Source organism: Bemisia tabaci, chromosome 2 (genome assembly GCF_918797505.1).
Source record: "Bemisia tabaci chromosome 2, PGI_BMITA_v3".
Lineage (NCBI taxonomy): Eukaryota > Metazoa > Arthropoda > Insecta > Hemiptera > Aleyrodidae > Bemisia > Bemisia tabaci.
This window is the reverse complement of record NC_092794.1, coordinates 44,399,985-44,416,241: the sequence shown is the minus strand read 5'-3', so window position 1 is coordinate 44,416,241 and position 16,257 is coordinate 44,399,985. Positions and strand designations below refer to the sequence as shown.

The 16,257-nt window shown below is 38.5% G+C and overlaps 2 protein-coding genes across 4 annotated transcripts in view; one reads left to right on the top strand and one right to left on the bottom strand.

The window, feature by feature from the left end:
* LOC109039997 (neurobeachin-like protein 1) overlaps positions 1 to 16,257 on the bottom strand; it is a 504,582-nt gene that overhangs the window by 287,624 nt on the left and 200,701 nt on the right. The gene's annotated exons all lie outside the window — the stretch shown is intronic.
* On the top strand, positions 9,278 to 14,584 carry LOC109039998 (uncharacterized). Its single transcript, XM_072296630.1, has one exon. The coding sequence runs from the start codon at positions 9,278 to 9,280 to the stop codon at positions 9,941 to 9,943; it is 666 nt and encodes a 221-aa protein (XP_072152731.1). The 3' UTR covers positions 9,944 to 14,584.

Below are 16,257 nucleotides of genomic sequence, written 5' to 3'. Positions count from 1 at the left end.
TGTAAAATTTAATTAACGAGCTGCCATTTTAAAATGGCTGTAAATGGATATTTGCGGTTTGGACCAAATGCCCGCATTTTTAACGCTTTTTTTCAAGACACCCTGTAAAGTTAAGATCAATGATGGTACGGTTAACTCGATCTACCTCGAAGACTTTTACGCAGAATAGAGATAGAAACTGTGGTATGTACCGGTGCAGAACGATGAGCAAAATAAAATATATCTCATTTAAACTCGTGGTCGGTGGACCATGCATCTCGATGTGCAACGTTGCAAATTTCTCGTCAAATTACACTTTTTAAACAAAAAACCCATCAAAGTAATTTTTTTCTTGCTCAACAAAAAATGACCGTTTCCCTAAATAGTCTTTGAAGAATATTCTGTAAAACTTTGGAGCCATAAAATTAGCTCGTTCTCTTTAAAAAATAAAATGGGTATGTAAAATTTGGAATCGGGATACGTTTCAATGTTCAGGTATCGATTATATGATGAAATAATTTCGTCTTATATTAGAATTTTTGCAGTGTATCTCAAGTTAAGTTCAATAATACCCGGAGACTTTAACGCACAGTTAAAAAACTTGCAATAATGTTTTAGAAGTACAGACTTAGCATCCCATTTATCGAAAGATGAGTCTCAAGGTAAGAAACTGAGAAAAGAAAACTTACTGTTCTCATCAAGGTCTCTTTGGGTCCCGAATAACATTCGACAGGCCTCATGCACGATGCAGGTGAATAAACGTGACTTTTGAATTTGATTTTTTTGGCCGAAACCGAAATATTTTACGTCTCCGATACAGTTGACTCTTTCTCCCCTCTACTGCCTCAATCACGATTTCTTCTTGAATTTGTATTGTTTTTTGCTGAACTGAAGTTTGATCTTAAATAAGTGGCACAAAATTAATGCATTTCATTTTCATTTGTGCCTCTCGTGCTGTCAAGTTCGGATTGATAATGCTTTCTTACCAGGTGAGTGAATATTATATTTTAAAGAACGGGAAAATCCTTTGTGTCTATTTTAGAGAATGCGTTTTATTAGCTGTTCATACAAGTTCGGGATAAAGATTTTTAAAAATTGTAAAGAAAGGAAATCAAGAAACTGCCCTTCTAACGAATATGCCACTGGCGAGGTTTGAACTAGAAATCACATGTACTCTCTATGAAGTCTTACGTAGAAAACTATTCAAACAAAAGGAAGTTTGAAAATCAACTCCCGGCGGAGAGTAAGTATTTTAAAATAGATTAAATAGAAGTCAGATTTAACCAAATGACGTAATCAGTATTTTGACTATTTGCCCAATGTTAATTGTGTAAACATTTATATTTTGTTTAAGAGTTCATTTCATGCCTTCCACAACTAAAGACTTCTTCAGTAAACGGTATATAGGGCTTCCCAATGTTGCAAAAATTGTGCAGCTTCGTTCTCAATCTAGACTAACCTATCCAAATTGTCAAAAGCTCTTTGACAGATTTTTTTCTTGAATATGCTCTGAATTTTTCTCACATTTGAAGGAACTATGACTATGAATGAATTACATTTGCTGTAAATGTTATGAAAAACTATATACTTTTAATACCAGTACGCCTTATACTGCCGTGCTGAGGAAAAACGCCGTATAAACCTTCAGCCTTTGCCAAATTTCCAGGGAAATCTAAGAATACTTTTCCTGGAATTTTTCGGATAATTTTATTCGCAAGTGGATCTAAATTATCTGAAAATTTCATGAGATAATATTCATAAATTACCTTAAAAATGCACTTGCACTTGCTCGTTTATTTTGGCTGCACTATCAGTCTCACAATGACAACGGTGAGGCTCATAGTATGTCCTTCTTTTATTTTTCTTGTTTTGCCGGTTGAAAATGCGGATGTAATCCCTGCAAAACGTCCCGGGTTTTTTATTTTACTTTATGTGTTTCTTTTTATTATTTGCGGCCTTAGTCCCGTTTTAAGTTGTTTCTTTGTAAGTGTTTCGGGCCGATTAAGTTGTTTTTTCTTAAAAATAAACATTTCACTTGAGGAAGTTTGGCAACTATTGAACAATCATACGACGTTTTTCCTTAGCACGACAGGACACACCCTTTTACCAAAGAAGTCTTCCCTCTTCTCAAATGTTTCTAAGTCGTATTTTGGTTGATTTGGTCTTTTCCCCTTTATGAAGCATCTCTGAACCATTCCAATGTTTTTAGAGGTATCGTATTTGTAAACATGTTTTAAGTATCATTTTGCTAGTAGGGAGACTACATGAGAGTATAAATTCGCAACGTGGTGTCTCGAGATATAGATTTCTGCGATTGCACCATGCATTTGTCACCCGAGGTTAAATCTCTGCATTACGGAGGATGCAACTCCCTAATCACGAGGGAACGCGGGTCGTTAGCGGAGGGTGACGCGATGCGACGACGCGCTGCATTCGTCTCCGTCCGTTTGTTTGCTGATTGAATGATTTAGCGAAAGATAAAGATGAATGGGAAACTCGGGTGATTAGCACCGTTACATTTATGAGCCGATCTCATTCATTCGCCATTCATTCATAAATTATAATTACGCTGCATCGGTGAGTGTGCACTGAGGAGTTGTGAGAGGCGTTTGTTTGCCAGTGGTATGGTGTTGTCATGTTGTGCCGAGGGCAGTCTTCTGAATTTGATTTTTGACGACTTAGTGGGAGCTTCAATATTCAATTCTGAATGAATATGATCCGAATTCTTGTGCAGAAAAATAAACTCCACTAAAAAACTGTTGTAATTTTTTCAAATTAAAAAAAAAAAAATCTCTGTTTTAAGGATAGTTTTTTGGAGGCAAAGAAAATTGCTTTGTACTTGCAAGCAATTTTTTAAGACAAGTTTTTTTTTTTCAAAAAATGCATAAGATTGACATACATGACAAATTCAAGTGTCCTTGAATCATTAAAATCAAATTTGAATTAATATAAAATACAGTAATTTCATGCAATATTTTTTATTTAAAATTGGAATTTTTTTAATTAAAACAACGAATCTTCCAAAAATCATGAATGATTCAAAGAAAATGTTGATTGATTTGAAAAAAAAAAAAACAAAAAAATGTTTTTCAACTATTTTGTCGGTGGTATTATCAGACTTGATGTGCGCAAAAAAACTTAGGAGTTTGCCGTTTTCTCGTCAGATAATAGCGCTGACAAAGGGTTTCGTCTGATTTTAGAACAAAAAGTATAACTAAATAGTGTAATAACTGGATATTTTTCAGCATTTAATAGTATATTTGAAAACCATTACAACTAATAAACAGATGGTTAAAATTCTGAAACACTGCATAGTCATACAGTTATACAGATACCTTTCCTGAGCCATGCAAATCAATTACCATTATTGATTGTGAATCTTCTCTCATTATTACATTGTTCTTTATGTTGTCTACCTCTGAAAGAGTCAGGACCCCTCCCCCCCTTCTTTTATTTTCTTGAAAAAAATATTGTGTCTGTGCACTCAATTATTTCTTCTGATAAAATAAAAACAAACTAAATTTAAGACACGCATTGAGTGCCATGTTACGTATTGTAAATGACAGTTGACGTACTGAATACTGAATACATTACGGTAATCCAAGGTTAAATCTGCACATCTCAATGTGTTTCAATGTTAGATTCTAACTAATTCCTGATGTTGATAATAACTAAAGCCGAGTTCCACAAATGCAAAATATCAAATTTTGATAGGTCCCCATTTGATACGTCGCACAACACTGCCGTGCTGAGGAAGAACGCCGTATGAGCCACTAGGCGTTGCCAAATTTCTTTTGGTAAATCACAAATTCTAGAGAAAATGTGTAAATATTTTTCCTCCGATTTTTTCGGTTAATTTTGTTCGCAATTTTACCTAAACTTGCTGAAAATTTCAGGGGAAAATGTACGTAGCTTTCCTGAAAAATTAACATTTTATCGAAGGGAATTTGGCAACTCTCGAATGTTCATACGGGGTTCTTCCTTAGCACGACAGAACATGACTCAGACTCGCAAATCCGCGCTCCTTAAATTCTTTTCCGATTCTTTTTCCGCTGTTTGCCCGTTGCAGACAGTGATAGATGGGTTCTGTCAGCTTACGACGCTCTCTTTAAGCAGTGTTGTCATTTTTTAAAAAAAAGCTCATGTTTCATTTTCAGATTAGAGCATTTTTCAGATTCGTTTCAAAGGCATTATGTATAGAAATACCTTGTCAACATAATATGAGGAGTCATTAAAAACAAGAAATTAATCAGAAGTGCCAGCGTCGGGTAAACAAGACCTTGGTTTCAGCGAATTAAAGACTAATGTGCCGGTAAAAATTCCTGGAGATTTGTGAATGCGAGAGACACCTCGAAATGTCAAATTGAATTAAAGTTACCTTGATTAAGCATGAACAATGGACATGAAGATGGTAAGGTTGGTGCATTCGAAATTTGTAGAAATGTAAATAGTTTATTTTCGAAGAAAATAAATTTTAAATTTAGTTCAGGACTAGGAATAAAACTATTTATATTATATGAAGAGGTAAATTATTTGCTGTGAAGTATGTTTTATCATAGATTCAATTAAACTTGTATAAGTTCTATAGAGTTTCAACCAGTATCATGAAGGGAATTAAAATTAAGAATTCCTCTAGAAACCAAATGAATACACATTATACAAAATACTTAATTGTTTTCCACCGACAAATTATTATTAATAAAATAAGGAATCCTAATTTAAGTAAAATGATTGCATACAATGATGAATAAATGGCCTGAATAATATTACGATTATGGGAATGATGATTGTGAGATAATATTAGATAAACATCAGGATCCCGCGGGATAGTAAAAAAAACAATGACGAAAAATGTTAGTTGCGTTCAGGGGTGTTCTAATATCATGTTACACAAGCCACAGGAATGTTAGATACTTTTTTTTTGGCGACTTCACCTCTTTTCTGATGAAGTTCATAAAAACTTCAGACCTTTCGAGAGAGTTTCCATTTAATGGGCGATAAAAATTAATTGTCTTGGGATATAGAATATCGAACGAGACTTTCTCAATCTGAAGACGGAGAGCAAGAATTAGACCAGGCGTTCACTTTGGATAAATCAGAATTGCTCTTAAAAATGACAACTCTGCATACGAGAGCAGGCGCGGAGGCAGAGAAAAATTGATGGGGCCGTTTTTATTTTGACGGAGACTAACAAATAGTTCAATGGGTCACCGTACCGCAGAGGTACTTGAAGGACTGAAAAATTGACCATCCGTCATTTGCATGAAAAACATTTGCACACCTTGATTTAGTTTTGCACATTCATGGAACTGAGCGTGCCAAGCAGAGTTCAGAACGAACCACTGACGAAGTGTGGTTATGATCATAATCGTTATTTTTAATGAAACTACAAATCATAAATAGACACGAGACCACGGAAAAGGCTGAGGTTTTTGGATGATATTATTATGGGCATTTCCAAATAACTATGGGAGTACCCCACTAAATTAGGTTACTAACCCAAATGTTGTGGTACTTCCCCAACTTGAGTTGCGACACTACCACAATTAATTGGAAATTTTCATATCATACGACAAATTGGGGTAGTGCCACAATTTTAAGGGATAACCCTATGTACACCACTTTTTCTGTGATTACGACGCAAACGGACTTTTTTGGACGATGCGATCAAGCCGCATAGCAAGACTCGAGATTTTTTCATTCATTTTTAATTTTGGTTTTAACGTCTTATTATTCAGCGTTACTTGATTCCCTCCAAGGATCCAAATTAATTTTCGAGAGTTGAGTGTTCTTTCTGAGCGTTTAATAACAGTTTGAAAAGAAATAAAAACTTAATTACGGTAAGCAGGACCAAATATCGATTTCTATGACCGAAAACTTTGGTTGACTGAACCCAAAAACTTCGATGTTCAACATGGACGTTGTGTTGTTTCTTAAGAGGCTCCAAAATCGACTTAAATGCGTTAACATGGAAGTAAGTTCTTCTTGCACCGATACCGATACGCTCTGTGAATAAACACATCAAAAAGTTACGTAGCGTTCCACGCACGGTATGCATTATACTTCCATTTACACAAATGCCACATTGTGAGTAAAATTTAAACCATCCAACCTATGTAAAGAAATGTTTAGGAGAGAGTTGACTGTAATTTCAACCCCGCTGAAGACAACTGAACCAAAATTAGACGCGACTTGGCAAAACCTTTAATGAACTTATTGACGAAATGTTGGTATGCTTCATCAGAGCTTTTCAAAACCTAGGGAACCCGATCGGCTTAAAGGAGCCCATGCGATCGATGGAGGTTGCCAGTTGGTAGGGAAGTGTGTTTTGGCAGTCAACATAATATAGAACTCAAGCGTGGGCTTTAAAGTGATAATGCTTTTACAACGTAGAGCTTTTAAGAGGTTTAAATTTTTTTAACAAATTTAGGGTCTTATCATAGTCGTTTCCGAAACGGCTCCTTTCCTAAAAGGTCCCTTTATAGTTTACATTGTGATTAGCGGAGGTGCATGGAGATCATCGACATAACATCATGAACAGGATCATTTTTGCGAATCTGCAGTAATATTTAGTACTTTAACTCTGCAATACATATTTACGAAAGATTAAAATGAATCGCCATTGCAAAAACTACAAAATATGGAGGAAAAAATATTTCGAGTTTAGTAAATTTTAAGGTAAGTTCGAGCCTATCTTAAATTTTGTCAAAATCAAATTACTTTCTCTTCCTTACTCCGTAGTTTTTTGCAATGACAAATCATTGTAATCCCTCGTAAGGATCCATTTCTAGAGTTTCAGGACTAGAATCATACGATTCCTTTGAAAATTTTAAGGAATTCGCTTAATCATGTGCAGAAAATTGACTGAAATTCGCACATAAATCCGCAGAACCGTTCTCATGTAAAAAAATACCATTGCCCAATTAAATTCAGCGATAACTGATGTGGCTTGATTCATTTCTTCTTAACGCGGTCCAAATGAGAACTTTCAAATGGTCAATTGGGGAATCCTGAGGTTAAGAGGCACCTGTTCCCCTTATCCTTTCGTTTCGGTGGTCCGAAAACAGCGAGAAGAGGCGTGGCAATGTTGCTGGAATCATAATCGAATAAATCACCGCGACGCGTATAAATTAAATTACGGACACTCGAATGAGCTGGTATTTTGAGGCGACTCCTCTCATTGCATCCTTTCGCGGTCCGACGAGCGACGAGCGGACGCCGTGGATCCGAAATCGATCCAGCGCACGCGGTTCATCAGTCAGACGGGTCAGTGCTGACTCTCATTCAATCCCCATTATTTCATAAGTCCAAAAAAGCTGCTACAACCATCAGCACTACCGTAATGAGGAAAAACACCTTAAGAGCTTTCAGGCGTTGCCGAATTTCCTTCAATGAAACACGAATTTGTTCATAAAATTCTGAATATGTTTATTCAAATTTTTCAGATAATTTTGTTCACAATTTCACCTAAAGTTCCTGAAAATTTCGCGGAAAAATGTTCATAACCTTCTTTGAAAATAAACATTTCAGCGAAGAAAATTTGGCAACTTTCGAATGTTCATGCGGCGTTCTTCCTTAGCATGGCAGAACGGCCCAATCGGATCAGAGTTAAAAATAAACATATTCCTGTTTGCGTGACTTCGAGTTTGGTCCTTGCGAGCCTCTTCGATTTGGATTAAAACAAAAATACGTCCCCCCCCCCCACTTTGGAAATAAGCGGGACTGGCTTGACCTTCCTCCCTCCAATTTTTCAGAATACTACAGAGAGAGCTTGAAAAATTATTTGAATTGGAAAATGTAATTTTGTTTTAATATGAGATGCTTACGTGGCAAGGTTGGACTACCCTTCCTCCAGAAGAGACAAGCTTGAACCCTTACAGCCTCTTACAGACTTTGTAACATACTTTGACTGAGAGGTTACTGCATTCCATTTTTATAGTCTATATCAGTACCCCAGAGTCAAAAAGTACCTGACTGAATTTTACTTTTTTCGAGATATCAGGAGAAAACCGCGCGTCGGTCCCATGGATTCCGAAGTAGGTCGAACATTTTGAAACCCCGTATCTTACAACCGGCGTAAGATAGGGCCACCAAAGTTTCCACACACATGGAACCGTTAATGGAGGTTTCGAAAACGCCACTAAATCGATTAGTTCTAAAAAGTTGAGTTAGGTACCCTTTGACTCTAGATATTCCTTGACGTGTTGCAGGTTCTCATCGTGACGATATGCCTCACTGTCTCGGAGGCAAGTAACATAGCTTATTCACATCAAGTACCCGCTCCTCCGGTGGCACCAACAGCATTCTACACCTTTCAGCCGTACTCGACTCTGGGTCTGGTGCCAACTACCTACACCTACGCTCAGAAGCTAGCGGCTCCTCTACCCCTGGCGATCCCTTTCACAAGGGGCGTCTCTTTCTACCCCCAACGTGCGGGGTTTCAGCGTCTGGCCGCCCGACTTCCCCAACAACCCCTTTTCGTGGTGCCACTCCAAGGGCAGTCCCGGTCTCCACTACCAGCATCTCCCTTGCTGACACTGGCTCAGAGGCCGATAGTGGTGCCTCAGCTGTACACTGCAGCCAGCATTAGGCAAGGACACACACAACACGGGTAAGGTTATAATTATGTGAGGTTCAAAATTTCCGTGTCTTTGGTTGATGAGGTTCAATTTTCTTTCTAAGATCAATTATAAAGAATTGGTTGATCAACCAAATGTTCGGTTGAATCAATCGAAACCTTAGGTTATTCCGAGGCATCTTAGGATTGGGTGAAGGTTTCTGCTGATTTAGTGTACTCACGTTTTACGGATTTCTGTTTATTGGTTGCAATTTGCGTCAGAATTCTGAACCTGAATTTTGCTTAAAAATCAACCTAAAACTGAAGACATTTTGTCTCGGAACTTCAGGACATCCCTCAATTTCCCTAAATTTTTGAGCTTTAAGGGTCAAACTTACGTCAAAATGTCCACATTTTCGTTCTGTATGCAGTGGTACTAATAACTCAATTTTGAATTTTTTGAGAATAAGGACACTTTTCACGGATTCTATCACATACACGGATATCCACATAAATCCTTAAATCGTCATTTTTCGGCCAAAGTATCACAAGCGCTATGCGACGTTTAAAAATGTCCATCAATTCATTTTTTTACAGAGAAATTGTTCAACAAACCTGTACTGTTCAAAGTTTCACTGAGTTTTATTTTTGCTGCCGATGAATTCAGTGAAATTTCCAAACCAATTCAACGGAAATTTCTCTGTATAAAATAAAATGGCGGCGGAAATTTTAAAACGTCGCATGGCGCTTGTGCTACTTAAGCTGGAAGGTGACGATATCACATTCACAATCATAATCACAACATCAATAAAAACCATTAATTCGATCATTTTATTTCACGCATGGATCAGGGTCCAAGGTCAAAAACCGCTTCAGGAGGCCTACTCAGCGATCCCACTGACACCCCTGCCGATCGAGTCACCGACGGATACCGTGGAGGTGGGCGCAGACGCAGGATCCGGACACGGCCATGGTCACAACGGCCACGGACACGATAAAGGCCACGGATACGATAAAAGCCATGGATATAGTAAAGGCCACGGATACGATAAAGGCCATGGACACGACAAAGGTCACAGCGACACGAAGGAGGCCTACGAATTCGGCTACGAGGTGAACGATGCCTCGACGGGGGACTCGAAGCGCCACGTGGAGAAGCTGGAGAACGGGGTCGTCGAGGGGAGCTACAGCCTGGTGGACCCGGACGGAACGGTGCGGACCGTGGACTACAGGGCCGACGACGTCCACGGTTTCAACGCCGTAGTTCGGAAGGAGCCCCTGGTTCCGCCCATCGCCGCCCAGCCCGTCCCGGTCGGCCCGAGCCCAAACCCGGATCTGGACGTCCCTGCCAACGACTACGAGGAGCTCGCGTTCGGAGACGAAGATGTCGTCATTGAAGCCAACTGATAGTCGACAAAAAGTGTTTGACAAGAAGTTCCCGAGGACTTCATCGCTGCTCTGTCGTAAGGACGTACTGCGATCCCTACAAGGGCTCCAGTAAGCATAGAGTTAAATGTGTAACTGCAGACCGACTATTGAAATTGATAGACAAAGCTATAGACAAAGAAGACAAAAAAGGCACGGAAGCATCCTATTGGTGGAAGCCAATGGTTGCGATGGACAATGGAGGTAAGTAATAGACTAACTAATGATAATCCACCAGTGACCCTATAGTTAGTCTCCCTTAGTCTATCGGAACCACCCATTTCAACCAATAAGATCGCTCCATACTCCTTATGTCTTCTTTGCTTATAGCTTTGTGGGTCGATTTCAATAATCAGCCCGCAGGGCTTACGTAGAAATTGAGATATGCTCATACATCAGAGAGGCGACGAAATAAACGGCGAACTTTCGTGGTCGATATGATGGACAAGAGGGCTCCCACTTACTTGAGGTACTTGCGATATAAGCGTTCTACTTATTTGAAGGAACAATTTCGCAAAAAAACAAGAAAGAGCCAATGGTTTTTCCTTAAATAAACTTCCAAGCTTCAAAAAGAGTTCTTGAAGTTGAGGCCGTAACGGCGGGGATCGCTTACGTTATGGTGAGAGTCCACCCCTATATCCAATCAAACTCTCCTTGCACAGATGGACTAGAAGAGTTGTCGTAAAAAATTGAGGATTTCTCATCTAGTATAAAAAATATATTTATGTCTCTTCTTTTTATTAACATAATTTTTCACTAAATTATAATGCTCTGGTTCTGGTTGGTTCTGGTTCGAGCCTAGAGTCCAGAGAGTGGCACTGTAATGTCTTAATTTTCTATCCGTGCGTGGAGAGACGGACTAGAATCATACCATAACGTGGGCGATTAACATCTGTGACGGCCTCAACTTTGAAAATAAGATGAGTGTTGCTACGAATTAAAAATCATTGAGCCCTCGAGAGCGTAAGTTTCCAGTATTGCCGGTGAATCCAGACTGGCTCTACTGCACGTCTTGTAAATACTATATTCCTATACTTTTTGTCTCTGGCGTGAACTTGCTCGTTAATTCACTTAACATCATGCGATGAGTGAGCCAAATTTCTTAAAAGCCCGGCACAAAACCGAAAAGACGGAGGATGTTAAAGGGCTAAAATGTCCATAATTTGCATGATTAGACTTTCGTCATTAATTCTTAATAACTCTATGTACTTCATGGTCTCTAACGAACAAACGATAGCCGAAAATTGTGGCACAAATTTTTTCCACATGAAATATGTATAATAATTGTAAATAGGAGCATGGCCTTACATGGTCAACTTTAAGACTTACTTTTGTAATGTTAACACAACATTATTTGAAATTGTAATAAGATTACATAAAATAAAAATGAATGTTAAATTTAAACTTTGTGTGAATATTTCTGGCGCCAAATCATCCGATGAGGAAAATTTTTTACAGATTTAAAGCGGAATTAAACTGAAGGAACTAATGTTACTGGCTCATTTTAAAAAAAAAAAAAATGTGCATGTCACTAGCTTTCCTATGCAGATTGCAACTTCTACGGATGACCCAGTAACAGCAGTTCCCAAGTGAACAATGTAGTCCGATTAGCCTATCAGCATTTCACGTTGCCTGATTTCACATCAAGTTTTACTTCTATGGACAAAACTAAACGATATAACACCTTAAAATTTTCTATAAAAGTCCCTTAAATTAAAAAAAAATATGCTGACGACATATCAAGTCGATGTGTTGATCACTTTTCTATTCAATAGATACAACACAAACAGAACATGCAATTGGGAAAAGTCTGATGTAGTTAGCTAGATTTCAATCGCAAGCTTCAAAATTTATTGACAGAGTGGTTTGTGTTAAACATATGCTCGGGAAAGCTCGTGAACAGAGCTGGGACAAAAAACGCCTTCAAACAAGGCATACAGCACACACCGTGACACAACAAGATTTTGGATTATCTAACTAGCAAGGCGATCTGAAGTCCCAACAACTTGTTTTGCGGCATCGCAGCAGCTCGGTGCTGGAATAGACTGATTACTTTTGTGACTTTCAATGGTTTCACCCAAGGAGACGCCACTATATACTTTGTCGCAATATCAAGAATGACACAAGTTCATAACCATTTATCGAATGGCGTAGCCATTGAATCAGTCAAATATATTTGCATAGCGGTCGATAAGGATCGATTGCATTCCAAACTATTTGTAAGTTTGGTGCCACTGACTTATTACTAAAAAAGTGACCAGTGCAGTGCAGAGTAGTGCTTTCGCACTACTCTTACGAATAAACTCATCTCGTGAGGACACGTAGAGAAGGGGATTAACAGTAAAAGCTACATAAGGCAGAGGGTGATATCCTTCTGATATGAAACAAAGTACTTCTGCAACAATTTTTAGATAAAATTATACTTTAATATTCGATTCCTATTTCCAAAAAAGCTGAAAAAGAAAAAATGCGTAAAATGTTAAAGTTTTGAAAAGATAGAATTTGGAGTTGACATTGCGCTTGAAGAAAGAACGCCGGATAAAAGACACATAATGAAGCTGAGCTGTAGATATTTGCGTTCAACTTTTTTGCATAATATGGATTGAATCTATTTCTGTGACCCAAGCATTTGCCTATACAGCGTATAAAAACAGCAAAACAATAGACATTTGTGACGGTGAGGTTACAATAATTTTCTTTCGGGCGAAAATCAGCACACACTTTAAGCGGTGAGATGTCACGTATTTCCTATGCCACACAGTGGAACGAGAAAATAGAAGAGGTCGGACAAGAAATTTTGGGCTAAAATTTCAAATTTTTATGTTTATTTCGTCAGAAATTCGATTTCAAAGGGTGTTTCTGCAAGGAAATTTCTCGAAAAAGCCAATGGAACCAATGGAATAAACTTTTTCATTTATATTTTTGAAAATAGCTTTCAAAATTTCCAAATTGTGCCTGACTCCTCCTATTGACCCGGTCCGGGTTAAGTGTGCTCCGAACAGAAACGGCTTAACCATCTTCGAAAAATCTATGACATGACATTTACACTCGCGGTACTTTAACAGATGATGAAGAAAATGCAAAGAATGGATTATGGGTATGGCTTCATTTTTTCTGCGCGGAAGCGACAGACTGATTTCCACGCGTAGGTCGTTGCCTCGTTGAGCGGCAGTTTCCGGAGGTTTATGGCCGGTTAATCGTCTCGAAACCGGTTTAATAGGCAAAAACGACGAGTGTAAAAAACTCGACAACGAGCGAACAATCGGTCGCTTATCATGCTGGCTACTGTCCATTGTTCATGTATCTATCCTAAAAAATGTCATGAAAAAGGGTATAATAAAAAAACAAAGACTGCTAAAAATAACCATACAGCTTCCTCTTTAGTTCGTGAGCCCACTGTCATTGCGAAAAGGGAATCATAGGCGTTATTATCATCATCATCCAAATATTTATGACGCTAAATGAAATCCGAAAAATGGTTTACATAGGAAGATAATTTTGATACTTCCTACTTCCGACAGAAAAAAAAAAGAAATAAATTGATCACGGCCGAAACTACGTGCCTCCATTTGCAACCTTGCAGATTTCCTATCATATTATTTTTGTCTTTGGAAAGCTAATCAGCGGAATTTCTTGAAAACAACCTTACTTTTTTTTCTCCCCTGATAGCGGAATATTTTGGATGAATTGCAAGCTCAAAAGTTGGCTCGTTTTTCTTAGAAAAAGTAAAATAGCGGAAGTTTTGAAACATCCCAATCGAGATACGTAATTTCACACTTTGACCATCAAAATCAGCATTTTGCAGACATTTGCTAATGCAAAAAAAGACTTGTTTTTTATGGAAAATGGCTCAAAAATTACAAAAAAATATGATGACTGAACAAAATTACTTTGAAGCAGTATCAAGCCTCTTTTGATTCATTTAAATGAGAGAAGGACAACTGAAGAGGGTTTAAGTTTAAAGTTTCCTGTGGATCCGTACCTAGTACTTGGCTACTGGACAATTGAACCGCGTTAAAAGGGAAGAAACCAAACCACATCAACTATTACCAAATTAATTGGGCAATTTTAGTTTTTCCATGAAAACGGTTGTGCGGATTTTTTGTGCAAATTTCAGTGAATTTTCTGCATGTTACAAAGCAAATTCCTTAAAATTTTCAAAGGAATCCGCATAAATGCTCTCTTGTAGAGAGGTAACTGCCCAGTTAAAGTTGGCGATAGCTGATTAGGCTTAGTTCCTTTCTGCTAAACGCGGTCCTTTATCAATGGTTTCAATGGTATCCGTCAAGCGATTTTAACGTCCACTCCTCTCAGCCGAACAGATTCAGTCATGCTGACGCAAAAGAAGGAGGGTAAGGTTGACAATCTATTTGCGCTACTTCTCACGCTAACATTTCAATCTCATGTCATTTTCAGAACCAATTTCTTATTCGGTGGGTTAGAGTTGCTTCAGCACGGTTATAATGTCCACCTGATCGGTTACAGTCAGAACGTCAAACCAGTGCAATTTCACTCAGTTCTGCTACTTTGTCTAGCTTTTCTGCCGTGCTAAGGAAGAACGCCGTATAAAAATTCGACAGCTGCCAAATTTCCCTTGATAAAACATGTATTTTTGACAACATTCATGCATATTTTCTCTTGAAATTTTCAGATATTTTAGATTAAATTGCATACAAAATTGTCTGAAAATTTTGGAAAATAATATTTACAATTTTCCGAGTAAATTCGATTTTTATCGAAGGAAACTTGGCAACGACTGGAGGCTCATACGGCGTTCTTCCTCTCGCACCCCGCCTGCCTATCCCTTCGGAGGCAGGCGTCAGTTACACCTGGAGAAATAATTGCTCCATTCCCATTTTAGGTGGAACATAAATGGATAATCATAGATACTGGAGGTTGGAATGTAAAAAATCACCTGCATCATCTAACGATGCGTCAAAGCGGCGAGCAGCGATTAATGTCACTTGGCATGCAGTCGTCCGGTCCGGTGCAGACGGACACACGGACACTGGACAGTGACAAGAGGTTGATCTTAGAGTTGACAGCTCGTCGGGCGTTTCGCAGAAAAGCGCTCCAGTTTACGGCGAACTGGTCGCGAAACCGCGCGACCAGAAAATTCAATGTTAGTCCAACCTTGCGACCGCGAGTTCAATGTGTTCCTTGCCATTTGCCCCGTGTTATTCGTAAAATTTAAGTTCCCAAGCTGGTATTAAAGTTCCAAGGGGCAACTTAGTGTCATTTCTATTATGTGAGAAAAACACTAGCAGCTTAGCGAAACATTCTTATAGCAGTATTGGCGACCGGATCCGAGTAAAGGAGCTTTATTTTTCCATAAATTATCATTTTCTCACCATTGAGGATGCTCATATCAGAATTCTTAACCTGAATTTAAAGAAACAACCTAACAGTTGAGAATTTTTATCTTGAAACTAATAGGCGTTGTTTTTCCATGTTTTATTCCAAAAAGATGAGGTTACCTCCAACCTCCCATCTTATGCTAAGAACATGAGCTTTGGTGCACTAATACCATTTCTATGGTGACGGTGACGCGACAGACGTCATGTTTTCCTCAATTTCTGAGCCTTCAGAGACAAACAGGAGAAAGTTTTCAAATTTTCTCATTCTCTCCAATGGTACAAATGACCTAAACAGGGGCGCCACTTCAGGATATTACAGAGTCTGGGCAAAATAGTTCCCGCTTTTTCCCCCTTCCCGTCGTCGTGCAGGTTTTCTCCGAAATGCAGGGCCGATGCCCCTCCTAATGGGTGTCCCTGAACCCAAAATTGAATTTTTGGAGGATAGGGTCCATTTTAACAAACCCAGCCTCATTTGAGGAATTGGCCCATGGACCTGCCCATAGAAAACTATTCAAAGAGTTATTCTTCCTTCCCCTCAATGGTAAATACGCCAGAGGGTTTCTCATCTTGAGTTCTTATATAGATGACTTTCTACTTTAAATGTTTGTTAAAAATATACACATTATCAAATCATTATCATTATCATTATGCATAAATTCCTGAAAAGGTGTGTACGAAGATTTACTGAAAAAGGACGAATAATGATGGTGTAGAATGCATACGATTAAAAACGAAACACATACCGCAGTCTCTCCGTATGCATTGGTATCGTTATATAACATAGGTATGTATACAGTTGCACAATTTTACCAACAAAGGCACGGAGATTACAGGCTTGAACCTAAGGCTTCATTGAATAGCACACGAGCAACTATAAGAGCCATAGATCTGCGCGCAAGACGCAAAATCGCCTTCCGCAGTTCTTCCGCGCTGAGGAAA